At 40.7% G+C, this 16,898-nt stretch overlaps 1 protein-coding gene across 1 annotated transcript in view; it reads right to left on the reverse strand.

The window, feature by feature from the left end:
* The window catches only part of SAMD12 (sterile alpha motif domain containing 12), a 181,736-nt gene that overhangs the window by 120,785 nt on the left and 44,053 nt on the right, over positions 1–16,898 (reverse strand). The window contains exon 3 of the mRNA XM_048286282.1: positions 14,815–14,944. Coding sequence (XP_048142239.1) covers positions 14,815–14,944 — 130 coding nt within the window. The remainder of the gene's footprint in view (positions 1–14,814; positions 14,945–16,898) is intronic.

Here is a 16,898-nt window from a genome sequence, read left to right on the forward strand (position 1 = left end):
CCTCAAGAAGCAGAAAAATAAAACTGCAAATACAAATCATCCCCTACCCAAATTCACACAATGAAGTTGCAGAGTGTACTGAAATCTAGAGATTGCAGATACTTCTGCTGAAGGACCACTGTGACCATGCAGCCTGGGTACTGCACGTACACATGCTTACCATGTGTTTTTCCACCCACCTTTCTCACCTTTTGAAAACTCGAATTTTTTAGTCTACTCTTTTTTCTAGTAAGTACTTCCACTGCTAAATGACCTGCAAAGCCAGGATTCATTTTCCAATTACTGAATCGCTCAAGCTTCCAATTTCAGCTTTTGAACACACACTGTTGTCCTGCTAAATCCCTATATCCAGTTATCAAGTCACCTATCAACCTTCCTTTCAGCAGCTTCATCTCCTGTAACATGACAACACAAGGCTCACCTTCCAGGCTTGGGAAAAGGCTGTGCTCTGCTTTCTATCTACTTCTACTCTTAGAATTAAAACATCACAACTGGACATAGCATCCTTGTAGATTTAAGCAGCCTGACCTGTGTACATTACAACAATCCCTGCTATTCAATTCAACTTTTATAACAAGAGATTACATTAGTCCCATTAGCTCTTCATTTAGAGTACATGTAATGTGTCTACCTACACTAACTCCCAACTCATCTTCCTTGACAGTCTGCTTTCCAAGGGAGAAGAGGCTGTACCTGTGGGATGAAGGGGTTTCTCATATACTGCACTACATTTGGCTCAATAAAACAAATTTTCTCAGAACAATTTAGCTGGATTATTTATACCACACCTGTACCATTAACCCACCCTGCTGACTGTTTGCTACCACATCAGCTGCTACACATAGGCAATCAACACAGAAAGGCTGAACGACGCTGCACAACCAGCTAAACCAGGGGACACCAATAAAGGCCCTTTTCATTAGTGTCTCCCTACTGCGTGCAGGCATCTGTCAATGAACCAGCCTCATTCCAGCATGCAGCATATGGAATTAAAAGGCCATGTTTAATTAAGATGTCATGTGATCCTAAGCTGTACTCTTTTGGGGCAAAAAAAGGTACTGTATTCTGCATGCTAGCTGTTAAATACTAAACTTGTACCCTTGCCAATGGTAAAAAAACAAAAGAAAGAAAAATGTACCAGGTTAGTTTGACAGGCTGAGCATCAAGATAACTGGTATTACCTATACAGTGCAATTCTTTGTTGACAGAAGCCCAAATTAACTGTTCCATTCTTTTAGCAGAATTGGTGAGAGGCTAACAGGTCTGTAGCTCCTTGTGTTGAGAGTAATAAAAAAATCACAGACCACCATTTATTAACAGAAAGAAGCTTTGTCCATGAGATAGACTTGGAATGAGTCGCTATGATGTGAGTCTGCATATGGCTTAATGTGACATAAAAAAGGACTGCACACATCTGTGAACGACAAATTCAGCAGCAGATTAGCCTAGGATAATGGTTACAGGTGACATTCATCACAATCAAGCTGTCTTTCGTTTGTATTTGATAAGCCAATATATGACAACCTTTATCTATATGCACAGAGCATCCATAAACCAATGGACACAAGCAATTTCGCATGGCAATTCAACTAGAGCTTGACAGTGGATTGGACTGCAGTACTTCATAGGTTTGATATGTTCATAACAGATTGTCACATTCCTGGCATTTCTCCAGACAGTGTTTATACTTAAAAACAGCAACAAAAAATTGGAACATTCAACAAACATTTCCTTACAGGCCATTTGGGATCATTGCACATTTGGCACTGTTTTTTGAATAACGTTATTAATCCATCTTCAGGTTCTGAGATGTTATATTTAGATCAAGAAGAAGTACTGTAACATAAAAACTACATAACCTATGCAAAACAAACATTAAAAAGTATACCTTCAAAGTTATAGTCGAGGAAAACCTTGATTAAATAAAACAACTATGCTGACATTCAAAACTCAACTGCACACACTCCTGGACAACCTGTTCTAGTTGAACCTGCTTAAGCAAGGGGGTTGGACTAGATGGTTTCAAAAGGATATTTCTAACCAAAACAGTTACAGAGTCTGGTGATTGTGACCTGCAAACAGATACATCAAGTCAGCAATTCCCTGCACCCAAAAGAATATGCAGAGAAAGTGACTTGAGTTTATTTATACACATAAACTTGTTTAGGGGATCAAACATTTCAGTAAAAAACCTCCCTGTAATCACAGCACAATGTCACCAGGGCCTGTGCAATGCAGGTGCCCTGTCAGTCCGGCTGACAGGACTGGGATTACATTGACAGCTTGTCTCAAACACATGGCACACTGACAAAAGATACACATTTCCTCAAGGGCATCATTGTTCATCATTTCACAAAACAGAACAAAACCTCAAATTCCCCTTGGGAGAGCATTTGAGTTTTTTATTCAGTGATTAAGAAGCAACACTTTTGTCTATGGAACTTGGAGGCTTCTCCTACCAGCCTGGCAGGCAGGAATTCCTCATGCTTCAAGCAGAAATACTGGGAGCAGGGTAAGGTCTGCACAGCCCAATGGGTTGCAGGCTCTTGAGAGTCTGAAAACTACGGGACAGCTCATGTTTTGACATGATTTTTTGTTTTCTCTGGTTTTCTTGGTTTTTTATTCAGGTTTGTTTGTGGTTTTTTTCCCTATCCTTTTCTGCAGGGTTAAAAGACTAAAATCAAGACTAAAGAAAGACTGAAATCCACAGCAGACTGCAGCCACTGAAGAACAGAGCGCCTGATTTTCAGCAGCAACATAGCTATCAAATATAAGCACTCATATATCGCATTAAGGTACATAGTAGCTGTAGTTAACAAGAAACCATCAGAATAGGAGTCCCCCAAGTTTTATCTGAGGCCAAACACTTAGTGTTGATTGCTATATAACAAGAAATTGCCTCTAATAAGTACTTTGGGGCTCAGTAACATTAATGAAACCTCAGGGGAAGACGGTATTCTGTCGTGGTTTCTTTTAAGGAGTCACGTCTTTAGTCCACCTTGTTAAAAAAGTTTATGGATAAATCCATATGCACACGCTTCAGACCAGTCCTGAGGTTTTGTCTCAGTAGACTCACATCTGTAAGTGTGGGGTTTCGGTTCACAGATAACAGAATAAATTAAAAGATATAAGTTTCTCGCAGTTGATTCCTCTTTCTGAGAATAAAGCATTTGTCTGGATGCACAGAGAAGGACAGGAAGCCTTCTTCTGCATTAGTTCAGTGCTGGTCACCACCAGGATCTGAGAAATCAGAAAAAAACTTCTCAGGGTGTGCAGATCCTTGCTGGGTGAAGGGATGAAAATAAATTCCTGAATGCAATAAGGGCTTGGACAGAATCCAGCCGTTTTTGGGGTTTTTCTTCATTCTGAGAGCTCCTTCCACAGAATCTACAGGAAAATTCTGGAGCTAGGTCCTTACATGTTTGCTGAAAAGCCAGGTATTTGCGGCCTCCCCGCAATGTACATTCTGCTATAACAAGGATGAAGCTCGGGGTCAGGTGCACTGCCCCGGACACTGTCAGACTTTCAACCTGTTCAATTAACTATATCAAATCAAACAATTTCCACAAGCACTGAGAGGCTCTTCCTTTTAGTGAAAGCTATTCCTTTGGCAAACCCTGACTAGTAGAGGGCAGCTGCTTTAGCACTTCAGCAACCAAAACGAAAAAAAAAAGCAAAAAAAAAAAGCAGCTTTGGATTTTATTTTTATTGTAATATGGGGGAGGTAGAGAAGGGAGAAATCCTTTCTCCCCCGGTCTCTTTGCTCTCTGCAAAAGGCTCAGCTAGCTGGGCTGGCATTTCCAAAACCAGAATCAAAGAGTGACATGACAGACGAGGCGCTGACAAGCTCATTAGCAGAGCGGGGAGGCTTCGGGAGAGGACGGCCCTCCCGAGCGCAGCGGTCACGGCTGCGCGGGGCTGCACGAGCGCCGGGATTCCTCCGGGATCGCAGCTCCCGCACGTTCCCGGTGCGGCGGCGCCCCCTGCAGGCGGCGCGCGGGGCTGCACCCGCGGGGCCGGGCGGCTCGCGGGCTGCGCAAGGGAAGAAGCGAAACCCGCAGCTTTCCCAAGGGCATCCCCAGGTCTATCCAAACACCGGCCCGGAGCCGCTGAAGTGCTGAAGTACTGCAGAGAAGTCCTGAAGGCTGCAGGTGGCTGTTTGCCCGGCCGCAGCGGGGGAATTCGTGAGGGGGTGGCTGCAGAAGCCAGCCCAATTCCCGTGGGCTGTGCCTCGAGTCCCGGCAGAGGAACCAGAATACAGCTGAGAACACAGGGCGGCGACAGATGTGATTAATCCAGTTGTCAGAGACCTGGTGTAAGAGTGGAGTCGTTTTCCACATATGTATTAAAAACCAGAGGCCATGAAGAAGCTGGAATCACAGCATAATTGGTGGAGGGCATCTGGAGGCAACAGCAAGTCAGAGGTGAGAGAAGGAACACAGGGTACTGCAGACCAGCTGGATGAGAGAGATTAAATACACACTTAGAATCATAGAACCATTAAGGCTGGAAAAGACTTCCAAGATCAAGTCCAGTCTTTGACCAAACACCACCATGTCAACTAAACCATAGCACTAAATGTCATGTCCAGACATTTCTTGAACGTTTCTGGGGATGGGGACTCCACCACCTCCCTGGGCAGCTTGTTCCGACTCCCGACCACTCTCTTTCAGAGAAGAAATTCTTCCTGTTGTTCAAAATACAAGTCAAACTCTCAGCCATGGCTTCATCCAGGTTCAGATATCAGGAGCTTCCTTCTGCATTTCACCGTGAGGCTGGATGTGTTATTAGACTGAGGAACACTGCCAAATAATTATAAGATTACACTATGACTAAATTCCTGTATCATGAATAGCACATGCTGGTAAGTAACAAGCTGAAATAAAAATAATCAGCTCTAGCTGCTCACTGATATCACAAACACACACCCACTAAGCAGCAAATTAATTCACTTTTTCAAAATGAAGAACTGTATGGTCCTCTAACAACTCCTCCACTTAATCACTCTAGTTTTCCTCATCTAAGTTTTCCTTACCTACAACTGAGCCATAAAATTGACATCATAGTTGCACAGCAAAGGCAAAAAATATTTCTTCCCAGACAATAGCAAAAGTTACCTGAAATGAGACTCTGCAATATCTCCCATTTCTTTTCCTGGTACACCAGAATAGGATCCAAAACTTCTGAAGTGTTGCAGAGAAGCCTGACTTGATGGGAAATGAGAGCACAGCAGCTCTAACCATCAGTTTAACCAAGCTGGAAAAATAATTTCCAGACTCCACAAACACAGCAGGAGTTTTTAAAAAGCAACACAGAATAACAGCATAATTAGACTTCAGTCAGGGCACAACACTTGGAATCAACACAATTCATGCAAAGGTCTAAATATTCAGTGGCCAGTTCTAAGCTAAGGACCCATCCTTCGAGTGGAAAGACTCCAGACCATTATGCGCCATCTTGAAGTTGTTCATCAGTATAAATCAAGTGGGGACATTAAAGAAAGGGAAATAAAGAAGTGCCATCAGAGTTAAGAATGCTGCATTCCATGGCTTCAGGCTATTCCTTGGAGGTCTTACAAATAACAACAGAGCTTCACCTTGCCCAGCTTCTAGATAAAGGGCTCTCTCACAGCCTTTATTGACCAAGGAACATGGTAAAGCAATAATGTAATCACTAACAGCTAGTGAGAGATCCAAAAATGCGTAGAAAAAGATCATCCTAAGAAATACAATGAGAGGGTAGAGCTTTGATATTGACCAAAATGTTAGAACATTTAATAAATTAATCAATACTCCTGTAAAGCAGCTAAAGACAAAATAGTTGATAAAAGCAGGCTTCATCAAGAACATGAGAAGGGTCACAAAACAAAAGGCGGATAAAGGAAATGGGGTAAACATAAAAGAGTTGTTTTCATAACATCTTCTCTTGGCTATATGAAGTCCACTAAATTCATCTGTTTGGAGGCAAACCTTTCCTCTCCACTTACTACTTCAGTAATTCACACTCTTACCCTTGGTTTTACAAATCCCGCTGAAGTTGGATGCCTGATTTACCTAAGGTAGACAGGTAAGCACCCAAAGGCTACATCAGTAGTTCTTAAGCTTTTTGGCTCTGTCAGTGGGTCACAATCAGTGCTCAGTTCTTCTTGTAGATACACTGTGCAGCCTTATCAGCAAACCAGGAAATATCAAAGCTTTACAATATGGAATGAGATTCCTGAAAAAGGCTTTGCTAAGACATTTGATACAGTTTTCCATATCTTACCCTAATTCACATTTTTAGATCTCTTCTGAGTAAGGAAGAGAAATTTATTTTGAAACTGGCTGCCATGGTGAGAGTTTCTGCCAGTGCGTTGTACACGATATTGATGTGAATCAGTGTTCTGTAGAGAATACCGTGGATCAGGTTTACAAGGACTGTACAACAAAGATCTTTCCAAGGAGAACAGTAAAACATGATATGATCTCTAGTTAAGAAAAAAATTACTTAAATAAATATAACAAGATTAAATTAAAAATGAAAAAACCCTTGTGTTAGAGGGAAGGAATAATCCAATTATCACTGCATGTATAATTATGAAACATTAATTCCCCAATATCTGACAGCATATGAAGAGTAAGTACCAAGGAACAATTAAACACTGCTTCAAATGAAGAGCAATGTACCTTTTTCTTGTCTCCCCTAAATGCTCATACTCTTAAGAGTACAGAACTCATCTATGCTAAGTTGACGAGGAACTTCAGATCTGAAGCTAAAGGACTGGAATTACACTTTTCAGTTCAAAGATTATTTGGATTCTGTGTTCTACATCAGGCAGGAGTAACAGCTACAGCAAATTTGGCTACCATGGCTCTACTGAATACTGAAGAAAAAAGAGGCAGCTAGAGTGCGATTCACTTCTGAGTATGCTGTAGAGCAATTTTTACTGAGACCATGAGAGATCTTCCCAGATAAAGTGGAGAAGCGTACCAAGGAAAAGCTGCCTGACCCAAAAAATATCCACTAAGACAGGAAACTGTGCAAAATGTTCATCAGCTACTTGCACAGCAGATCTCACAGCTGATAATAGATTAGGAGCATGGAAACTTCATTCTGAATTTAGTAGACATGGAATTTAACATCATTGACAAGCAAGGCCACAAATGCCTCAATCGCCCTTTATCAAGTTCCCTTTTCTACCAAACAGAATGGATTATATTAGCACTTCTTCCACACAGAATTTTATGTAACAAATAAGAGCACCAAACACTCCCCACTGGTTTGTGCACAGAGGGGAAAAAAAATCTATTTCATTACTAATTGATGAACTCCACAGATTATTTATCACAGAAAAGACAATTTATGAGAAAAGAATCAACTATATTAATACTGAAGTCACAACTCCCATGAAGTGTTCGAATGCCTCACTGTCTCTGTCTCGACTGCAGATGAGCCTTCCTGGTCACACCAGATCTCTCAGCAGCCATTACAGCTTTGTCTCATGCTGTGGAATTTTGCCATGTATTTTATGAGCTATCATCTGACTGAAAAGACAGACCTAGAAACCATTGCTGAGACATGAGAGAACATTACTTTCACACAAGATTTTCTATGTCAGTAGGAGGCTGAATATTGAAAAAAGATTTCTACTTTTCCAACTTCTTTCAATTCCACACTATATAAACACAGGGCTACATTAATATATTTCTGATACTATTTTCCATGCAAAAAGAACAGTTGCCACATATTATGCAAACAGAAGCCCTATCCCGACACCCATCACTCTTTGATGTGTTCCACATGTTAAAAATTTGAGAGGAACCAAGTATGAAACAGGGAAAACTCTTCAGTCCCTCACATCTTCCAATACAAGCATCACAGCTCCATAAAGAATGCTGCAAATAGGCCTGACCTTACCCAGACAGCAGAATAAAAGCTCTCTCCAGGGCAAAGCAGTGATTTTATTTTATTTTTTAAACTGCAGATGGATGTAGTCAGGATTGATTTGACAGCCCACCAACCAACACTGCTGTTAAGATCCCACAGAAAGAGCATGGAAAAATGGCATAAATAAGGACTGAGGGTAAGGCTGGTTTAAGCCTTGCACCATGGAGAAGAAAATGGCTTCGCAGAGATGGCTGGAGATGAAAGTTGCTTCTGCTCTCCACTATCAGATTAAACTGCTTGGCAGAAGACATCTATTGTGCTGAAGAGTACTGTCATGTGCAAAACAAGGAAGGTAACTAATACTTTATTGGAAATACCCTCCATTTAGACACAGTGAAGGTGCTTTCTGAGATATATGACAGTGCTGAAGAATGCTCAAAACCTGCTACAGTTTGGGACCAAGCAAAGAAAAATGTGGTAATCAAAACTTAAATAATGTTTTAAAGGAGGCTTAAGTACTTTTCCTACAACACGTTGCCCTGACCCAAGACTTTCTTTGCTTGATCTCAATCCTACAGCTGACCACAAACATGCCTCTACCAGTAACAACCTAGAGGGTAGGCTGTGACCAGTTTATAAGGGACAATAAAACAATGTCCAATAAAATAATCTAAAAAAAGGTGCCGGTTTATGTAGTCTTCTCTAATGTAACTACAGTAGGATTTGTGAGAAAACTCTTGAGGGACAGGTGTCGGGAAGCAGTTGGGGAACAGCTACAAAGGCTACTTTACAGAAAACCTCATTTTGCTTCTTGCATCAGGCCTCACATTAGGTGTGTTATGTCACTGGCATGAGAAATATTTTGAGTCAGTGTAATACTCATCAATAATGGAAGGACGAAAGGTAACGTTGGAATCACTTGCCAAGGGAAGGGTCAGGAAGTGGGCAAAAGTTGTTCCAAATGAAACAGACCTGTTAACAGGAAGGCTCAGCTCACTCAAACAGTATCTTTTATACACATATTACAACACATTTAACAACACTGGAATCTTTATCTCTGTTGTACATCAACCAAAACATATGGCAAAGGATGAACATGTTCAGGAGATCTCACCACAGTGAATAAACCCACCTGGTTTTAGTCACCCTTCCTGCCCTGGAGCCAGGAATGAAACACAGGACTCTGCACTCCACCACATACCTTTCATCCCCAAGCCACTGTGCTGGTTGCACCACAAAACTCACCTGAGGTCCATGAAACAAAGGGCAGAATTAAATTATATACGTTCTAAAAATTGAAAGATATCTCGCAACACTTCGATTTTAAAAACAAACCCTTTCTCTGTGTAGAGAGAGAGAAACTTAGACCCTGAGGATGCAGTGTGCTTCCAAAGTAAACTTCCAGTGTATTTCCAGAGTAAACTGAAACAGAGACAAGATATCTCGAAATTCCAGTGTAGTATCTTAAACCATGAGACTATCCCTTCACCAATATGCTAAATAACTTAGCATTTCATTGGATATGACAAACCCTAACATCAACAAATACATTACTGAAGTGAAAAAAATTATTCAATGCTGATTTTAAAAGCATGATTTTGTATGAATTTCAGAAAAATATGTCAATAAAGCTTATTTAATGCAAGCATCTTTAGAATATATAGAATTAGTCAGATTTTAAGACTATTTGCAGCAGGTTTTCAGTAGCAGTTCATATTTCATTTCCCAAGGTGCTGTTTGGTATTTAATGAATATTCAGAAGTTCTGGTCCCTTCTAAAACTAAAATGAGGTTTTCTTGAGTCGTGTTCCTTTCCTTCTTAAAAGTTTAATTTAAAAAGGCTTGAGTCCTTTCAAGTACCTCCTATCAAATTCCTTCAATTGGACCAAGGTACCTCTTGGGTATTACTTTGACAGAATGAGGTTTGTTTAATGATCATAGCATTAAAACCTCTTGCTCTGAAGACATGGACTAACACACTGGGGAACATGGTGTAAAAACAAAACATGAAGCAGGGTTTCCTTCCTTTCTTCCTGCCTGCCTTCCCTCCTTCCCACTTTCCTTCCTCCTCGCCTTCCCACCTTTCTGCCTGCCTTCCTGCCTCCCTTCCTCCCTCTAAATCATACATTCATAAATAATTACTTAGACATCTGCTGTGTTACTTTGTCAACGGACCATTTGCCCCAAAATGGTAATTCCTTAGTCATTCTTTGCCCAGTCTTGTTCCTGCTAATGCTGAGACATTGGAAAAATCTTCATTTGCTTCAATGGTACAGAATAAGGCCATCAAAGAACTCATCTCTCTGGAACTCCCCAGTCATCTGAAAGTATTGCTGCCCAGTAAATTCAAAGCCATAAATACACACAGAGCAAGGTCTATTTCTCAGGTTTATCTCCAGGAATACACTAGTATAAAATGAGTGGGAAAAACTGGCAGGTCAATACAACTTTTTATGTCTCCTACTGGTGTAAACACCAACACCCGTTGTAGAGCCTCCAGTAACATGACCCTACCATGGCATTTCCTTCTTCGTTGTACAGGCTACTGTAATTTTTGTTCCTCCATTTTCTTATTTTTCCCATCACTGCTAATTCCTGTCAGGTGCCCTTGTATCTTGCTCAGTATTACTCCTTCCAGTTCTTTCCGTCCTGTCTCTGGGTCCATGTGGTAGTTTAAACTTAGTTCAATGGACAGGTTGCTAGACCAGTGAAAAAGCTGGTACCGCCTCTTCAATTTACATATTTAAAGAAAGCACAAGCTCGAGATGTTTCCTTTTGTTCCCGCTTCCTGCTGAGGGGCGGTGAGGAAGGGGCCCGCCCCCCGGCGCAGCAGCGTGGGGCCGAGCCGCCGGGAAAGACAGGCCGGAGCCGGGAGCGGCCGCACGGCCGGAAAACCTCCAACGGAGCCGGGACCGCGCGGCCGAGATGGATCCGAGGGGCGGCAGGGCCGGCGGGGCCTCCCCGCAGCTGGCACGACTCACGTCGAACCGAGCAAAAACATCATGCGGCCGACAACAAGAGACATGGCGAGTCTTCCTCAGCGCGGAGCCCAGACAAGAGACAAGATCAACTTCTTAGCCACAACTTAACAGGCACTAACTTTCTTCCAGGTCAGGGAGAAAGGAAAAGTGAGATAATGTGAGACGAAGCCAACATGGCGGCGCCAAGGTCAGTGTGGGGGAAGGGAAGGAGAATGTAGGCACTTCCAGCGCCCGGAGCTGAAATTCTCCGTGCAAGCTGTGGTGAGGACTTGGACTACAATACAGTAATTTGTTTTCCCTATAATTTATAAGATGAGGTACATGGGGGGATGCAGAAATCCACACGCAGCTCGTGAAAAAGTGCTCAACGCCAGAGCCCATATATGTTGTGAAAGGCTTTTAAAGATTGAAGAAGAGAGCCTTTGCTTTCAGGTTGGAATAGGTCATCCTTAAAAGACTAAAAACCCTATGGCTATTATGACCCATGATGACAGTGTGGGAAGAATGTAAGATTCATGGGAGGGGTATTTTTTTTCACTGCAGAAGATTCGGGTGGACTGTTGCTTTGTGAAGAATCCCACAGCACAGCAGAAGAAACTCTTTTCTTTAAACATAAAGATTCTTAAGAAAGGAAACACTGACCAAACTCCATGTTTGTTTTCCCTTGTGCGGGTTGGTAGAAAAAAGGAGGTACTGGAAGAGGAAAGTGTTCTCAGAGTTTGCTTTAATTTCTTATTATTTCTTTTTACTTTTAATTCTGTTAGCAATAAATCTTCTTTATACTGTAGCTGTTCAAGCGTGGACCTGCTTTGCCTTGAAGTTTTTCTGTTTTCCTCAATAATCCTTATTTCACCTTATGAAAAAGAAGTTTTAATTTCCCCTTCTTTGCTTAACTATAGCAGAGAGAAGTAAATAAATAGATTTCATGGAGCTTGGTGCCTAACCAGCATCAAACCACGACAGTCCAACACCTTAAAAACACTTCTCACCTGTTGCTGAATAAGTCAACCACATGCTCCACTCCCCAAATCCAAGGATTTTACGTATTAAAAAATCTCCCAGTTTCTTATTAGACTTTTCCATATTTAATTCCCCTTACTGGCTGCAAAATGCATTTCACTGGCTGGTTCTGAGGTATTCAGTAAGTACTCAGCAAATCATAGGACCATAGAAGAATTTGATTGGAAGGAACCCCAGAAGACTTCTAGCCCAACCTCTTGCTTAAAATAAGGTCAGCTATGAGATCAGATCGGGTTTCTCAAGGTTTTATCTATCTGGGGCTTGAAACCTTCCCAGAACAGAAACTGAGCAACCCATTCCAATGCTCAAAAGTCCTCACTGGGGAAAAAAGTTTCTCCTTATATTCAGCCTCAGCCTGGTGTCTCTCATACATCACTGCAAAGGGTCAGGTTCCATCTTTTTGATGACCTCCTTCTGCATAGTGGGGGCTGCTGCTAGTGCCCTCACCCCACCCCAACAAGCTGCCTCTTCCCCAGATTGAACATGCCCAGCTCCTTCAATCCACTGTCACGGGGCAAGAGCTCCAGCCCTTAGCATCTTTGTGGCCCTCACCTTAACTTACACTGGAGATCTAACAACTGTAGTCTAAGAAGTACAGAATAAAGGAAATAATGACTAATCTTGATCAGGTTACTATGTTCCTGTTAATAGTGTCAGCATTCTTTGCTGCAAGACACAACACTGGCTCATTTCATCTTCCTGACTATCAAGATCCTCCCCACCAGTGCTGCTTCCCAGCCAGTCAGCCTGTCTGAGTGGGGTGCAAGAGCCTTGGCCTTCCCAGCTGAACAAGCTTCTTTAAGATATTTTCCATCATATTTTTCCATGTCAAAAAAGCCTGTAAATTCACATTAATTCCTGAGAAATTTTCAACAATCACATCTGTTTTCCACAGCCATATCTGGGAATAGATACACTACCTTGGCTTCATCTTCACACTAGTTTCCCTTCTCCTTCCATGCTCTGCTTTTTCTGAGCCACAAATCCACTGTTTTCTCCCTTTATTAGATTTCAAATAATCAGCATCATGGGGACCAACAGCACTGGAAATATTCTCCTGAGTTAATAATTTCACTTGCAATATTATCACAATATACTTTTATAAAATCTGTACAGACATTGATTGTCTTTCTTCTTCGGTATTTACTGAAGTTCTTTTCTTTCCTGCAGATTTACTTTCTAACACTCATACCAATATTTCCCCTAGACCTCTTTTGTGTAAAGTAAGAAAGATTGATCTTGATTCTTCTTTTTCATAGAGGTCTATAAAGTTCAACGTTTTGCACATCAGCAATGAAACTACAAGGTTTCCATCTGTGTTTGTGTTGAAATGAAAATGTCTTCCTTTCAACTTCATCTCACAGTGCCTTAATTCTAGACGGAGAATATAGTACAGCAGTACTAGAAAATATTTTAAAATAGCTTCATTTTCTTCTGGTAGTGCTCTGGATGCAGTCAGCTCTGTACACATGGGTGGAGACACAGGCTACATTCCTACAGACTGCATTCAGCAGATGGTGACTGAGAGGAAATGGGCACAATGGTTATGTACTAAACCTTAACACTTATCAAACCAATACAAACCACCTCTCACGTGTGTATGTGTACTCATAGCTACATAGTAAACATATATGGGTAGTTTGCCATGTTTGGAATCATTCATATATTATTAGAAAGAAAATAGCAACAGAAATGAAGGTAAAATTGGAAGCAACACAAGTACACATGTACATGATCAGATACTGACTGAAACACACATTAGTTAACAACGCGTTATTGTTAAGACTGAAACTCAAATCCCTGCTTAACTTTAGATGGCTGAATGACAATTTCCAGTTTTGTAAACCACCACTGCAGAGAACAAATCAGTGTTCCATATTAAACTTTTTACAGATTAATTACTGTTTGGTGTATGAGCAAAAATGCTATTTAACTCCCAAGTTATATTTGCTAAACTCATGTCAATTCAAAGTGATCAGCCAAAAGACAACTACAGCAAACTGAGTAGGAGTTAACAAGTCACACAGATCAACAGAATCAATATCAACTTCTAAAGTAAATAAGAAAACAATACCATTTTGCTTTCAATATATTCTTTTAAGAAAAGAGACCCAGATTTGAAGGTTTGGAGGTTCTGTGTGTATTTGGGGAGTAACCATGATAGAACAAAGAAATATTTTTTAGACGAGGCAAGGAAAGTATGTGCAACTGAGAAGCACCCTACACAGTTAAGAAAAGACTGTAAGAAAGAGTGGTTGGTTGTACTCAAGCCACATTTGGGACAGAAACCAGTTTGGTTGGCTGGAAATAATAGTTTAGATTGATCCTAGGAAAATACCAACTTTAAGAACCATAAAATACTGGAATAGAGAGATGCAAAAATCCGCTACATTGCAAGTTTTCCAGAATAAAGTTAGACAAACATCCATCAGAAATGAACTCGCTGTACTGATCCTGCTTCAGGCTAAGGGAGGGACTCAGTTGGGATCACTTCCCATCCTACATGTTAAGGACACTAAGATTATTTAAAAAAAAAAAAAAGAGTGGGGAGAGGCACGAAAAAAGAATATGAATTCAAGGTCAAACACCTCAATGAAAAAGAAAATTTACATAAATTACATTTTCCTCATAGGATGTTTCTTAATTGGTTGGGTTTTGGGTTTTTTTATTTGGAATGAACAGGCTGAGGCCTTTACGTACATACAGACTAGGTTCTTTCCTTTTTATATTGACCTTGAACTATCTGAAATCGTCTTTTAAAGAAATGAGGTTATCACTTACCACATCCCATGAAAGCTGAAATACTCCCTCTGCTCTAAACCTTGCAACTCTCTAGTCATACAATCAACAAAAAGCCCTCAGTGCACAGTCACAGTCTATTAACAGCAAAGTAAAACAATTCGCCACATTTTAAGTAAGTAAAATATTTCTGATAGTGCATACTTTACCAGTTATGTCATGTTGTTTGAATGACTCACTGTAGATTTGATACTGATTAGGGCAATGTTTCTTCAGCCATTTGCAGACATCCTGCTGGGTCCATAACGCCACAGGCTTGGTCAGCTTCACAGTCCCAGACTAGGAACGCAGAATGAAGAACAGAAATGATGTTTAGTCTGCACACAAATTTCAGAAATACTAATCCGTGACATCTATATATGATATTAAAATACTAAATGCAAAACAGGAGCTGCTTTGACAGATGTCCAGTAATAGCCAGCACATTACATACACATGCCCCACTGTTCAAATATATCACACGGGAATCACACACAGTGAAAGGTTCTTTAACATTATTTTCCATCAATGGTATGCATATTCCCTGCATCACAGAACCATACTGCACTTGAATAATTCGTTTTAGGAGTGACCAACTGACTACCGACAAAGGGTAACAGATGCATGCTTGGAAGACTTCAAACTCATGAGAGACATAATACATTTGTGTCCCAGTTTGGACATAATCACGGAGGGCCAGGAGTACCCTCAGGCCAGGCATGGTCCTCAACTACAATTACAAAAGATCTTGCAACAAAGGCCTTTAGTGCCAACAAGCCTGAAGACTGGTTTTGCCTGGGAAAAGGAGACTACACACCAATGGATGCAGAGCTGGTGATACTGATTGATACTGAGCATTTCAGCTGACAAAATTCCTAATTTGAATGATGTTTACAAGCAGCTATAGTTTTTGCTTCCTTTTCACCTTTAACTTTCCTACAATCGCCTTTACATGAAATAAGTAGGATTCTGACTTTAAAAAGTTGATCCTTTATAAACGAAAAATAATTTTTAAAAAGAATACTGTTCAATACTTTCCTTAGAATTCAGTTTTATAGTAGATTAGCAGTTTATTAATAAAATACTCATAAATTGATTGTGTTATTGTATGTATAAAGTTACATTTAATTTAATCAAACCACCTTTGCATATACACTTTTTAAAATAGTATAAGAATGCTGAGTTCTAAGCTACCTGAACTGCAGGGATTTAAAACCTCTTGTAGGCAAAAAACAAAAAAAAATATATTGAAAGTGATTTAATCTTTTTTTTTGCAACACAGTCTGCCCAGAAGACTAAGGAAACTTTAAACATATGGGCGGTTATTACCAACAGTAAATGTTTCACACTGGACACTGCTGATATAAGTGGGTGTGAACATCAGTGTATACACTTACTTCATATTTTGCCAAAGAATGAATCTAGGGAATAAAATCCAAGTGTCTGTTTCAATGCTATGCATGCAGAATACTGTCCTCCAGCTCCCTGGTGGTGTAAGTTTCAACAGAAGTTTCTCTGCACAAATTTGAGGTGAAGGGGAATGTCTCAACCCGTCTTCTCCACTGGGCTCATGGCAGACTCCCTCAATGTCACTAGCCAGGGTTTATCCCAGTACTTACTCAGATGCCTTTTGTCAGACAGACCTTTACAAAGTTACTTTGAAATTTTTCATTACTAGAAGCCCTAAAGACCAAAGCAGTTTTAAGCCAGTGCTTTGCATGTCCTATTAAGTCCATAAAGTATATCATGAAAAGATAGTAAGTTAGGGCCAGGGAATATGGCAGACCTAAAAATCCAGCAGGCATATGTGTCTTGAATTTCTCATGTCCAGTTGTCCCTATCTCTTTTATATTGCCTTGCAGAAGTTAAATAAACAGCAGGAAAATTATGGTTGAATATATAATACAATGCACATCCCCTAGCTCAGCCTTTTTTTGATTTGAATAAAAATACACTCATCAGAAACATGAATCCTGTTTCAAACACACTAATAGGCATCATCCATATTTACAGGTATCACAATAATGCACAAAACCACCACAAAGAATCAGGCTCATCTTTGCTGCTACCCATCAAGATACAGAAGCTTAATTGACAGACTTGGTGTCCATAGAAAAAGAAACTTGCAGAGGTGTTGAGGGTGCACAAAACCCAGCGCAGCACTTGCCCTACCACTACCCCCCTTCTGAGCAGCTCATCCCTCTTCTACACACACAGGATCCAGCACAGGTCTGGAGAAAGGGCAACCTCTGTA

This window comes from Corvus hawaiiensis, chromosome 26, assembly GCF_020740725.1.
Source record: "Corvus hawaiiensis isolate bCorHaw1 chromosome 26, bCorHaw1.pri.cur, whole genome shotgun sequence".
NCBI lineage: Eukaryota > Metazoa > Chordata > Aves > Passeriformes > Corvidae > Corvus > Corvus hawaiiensis.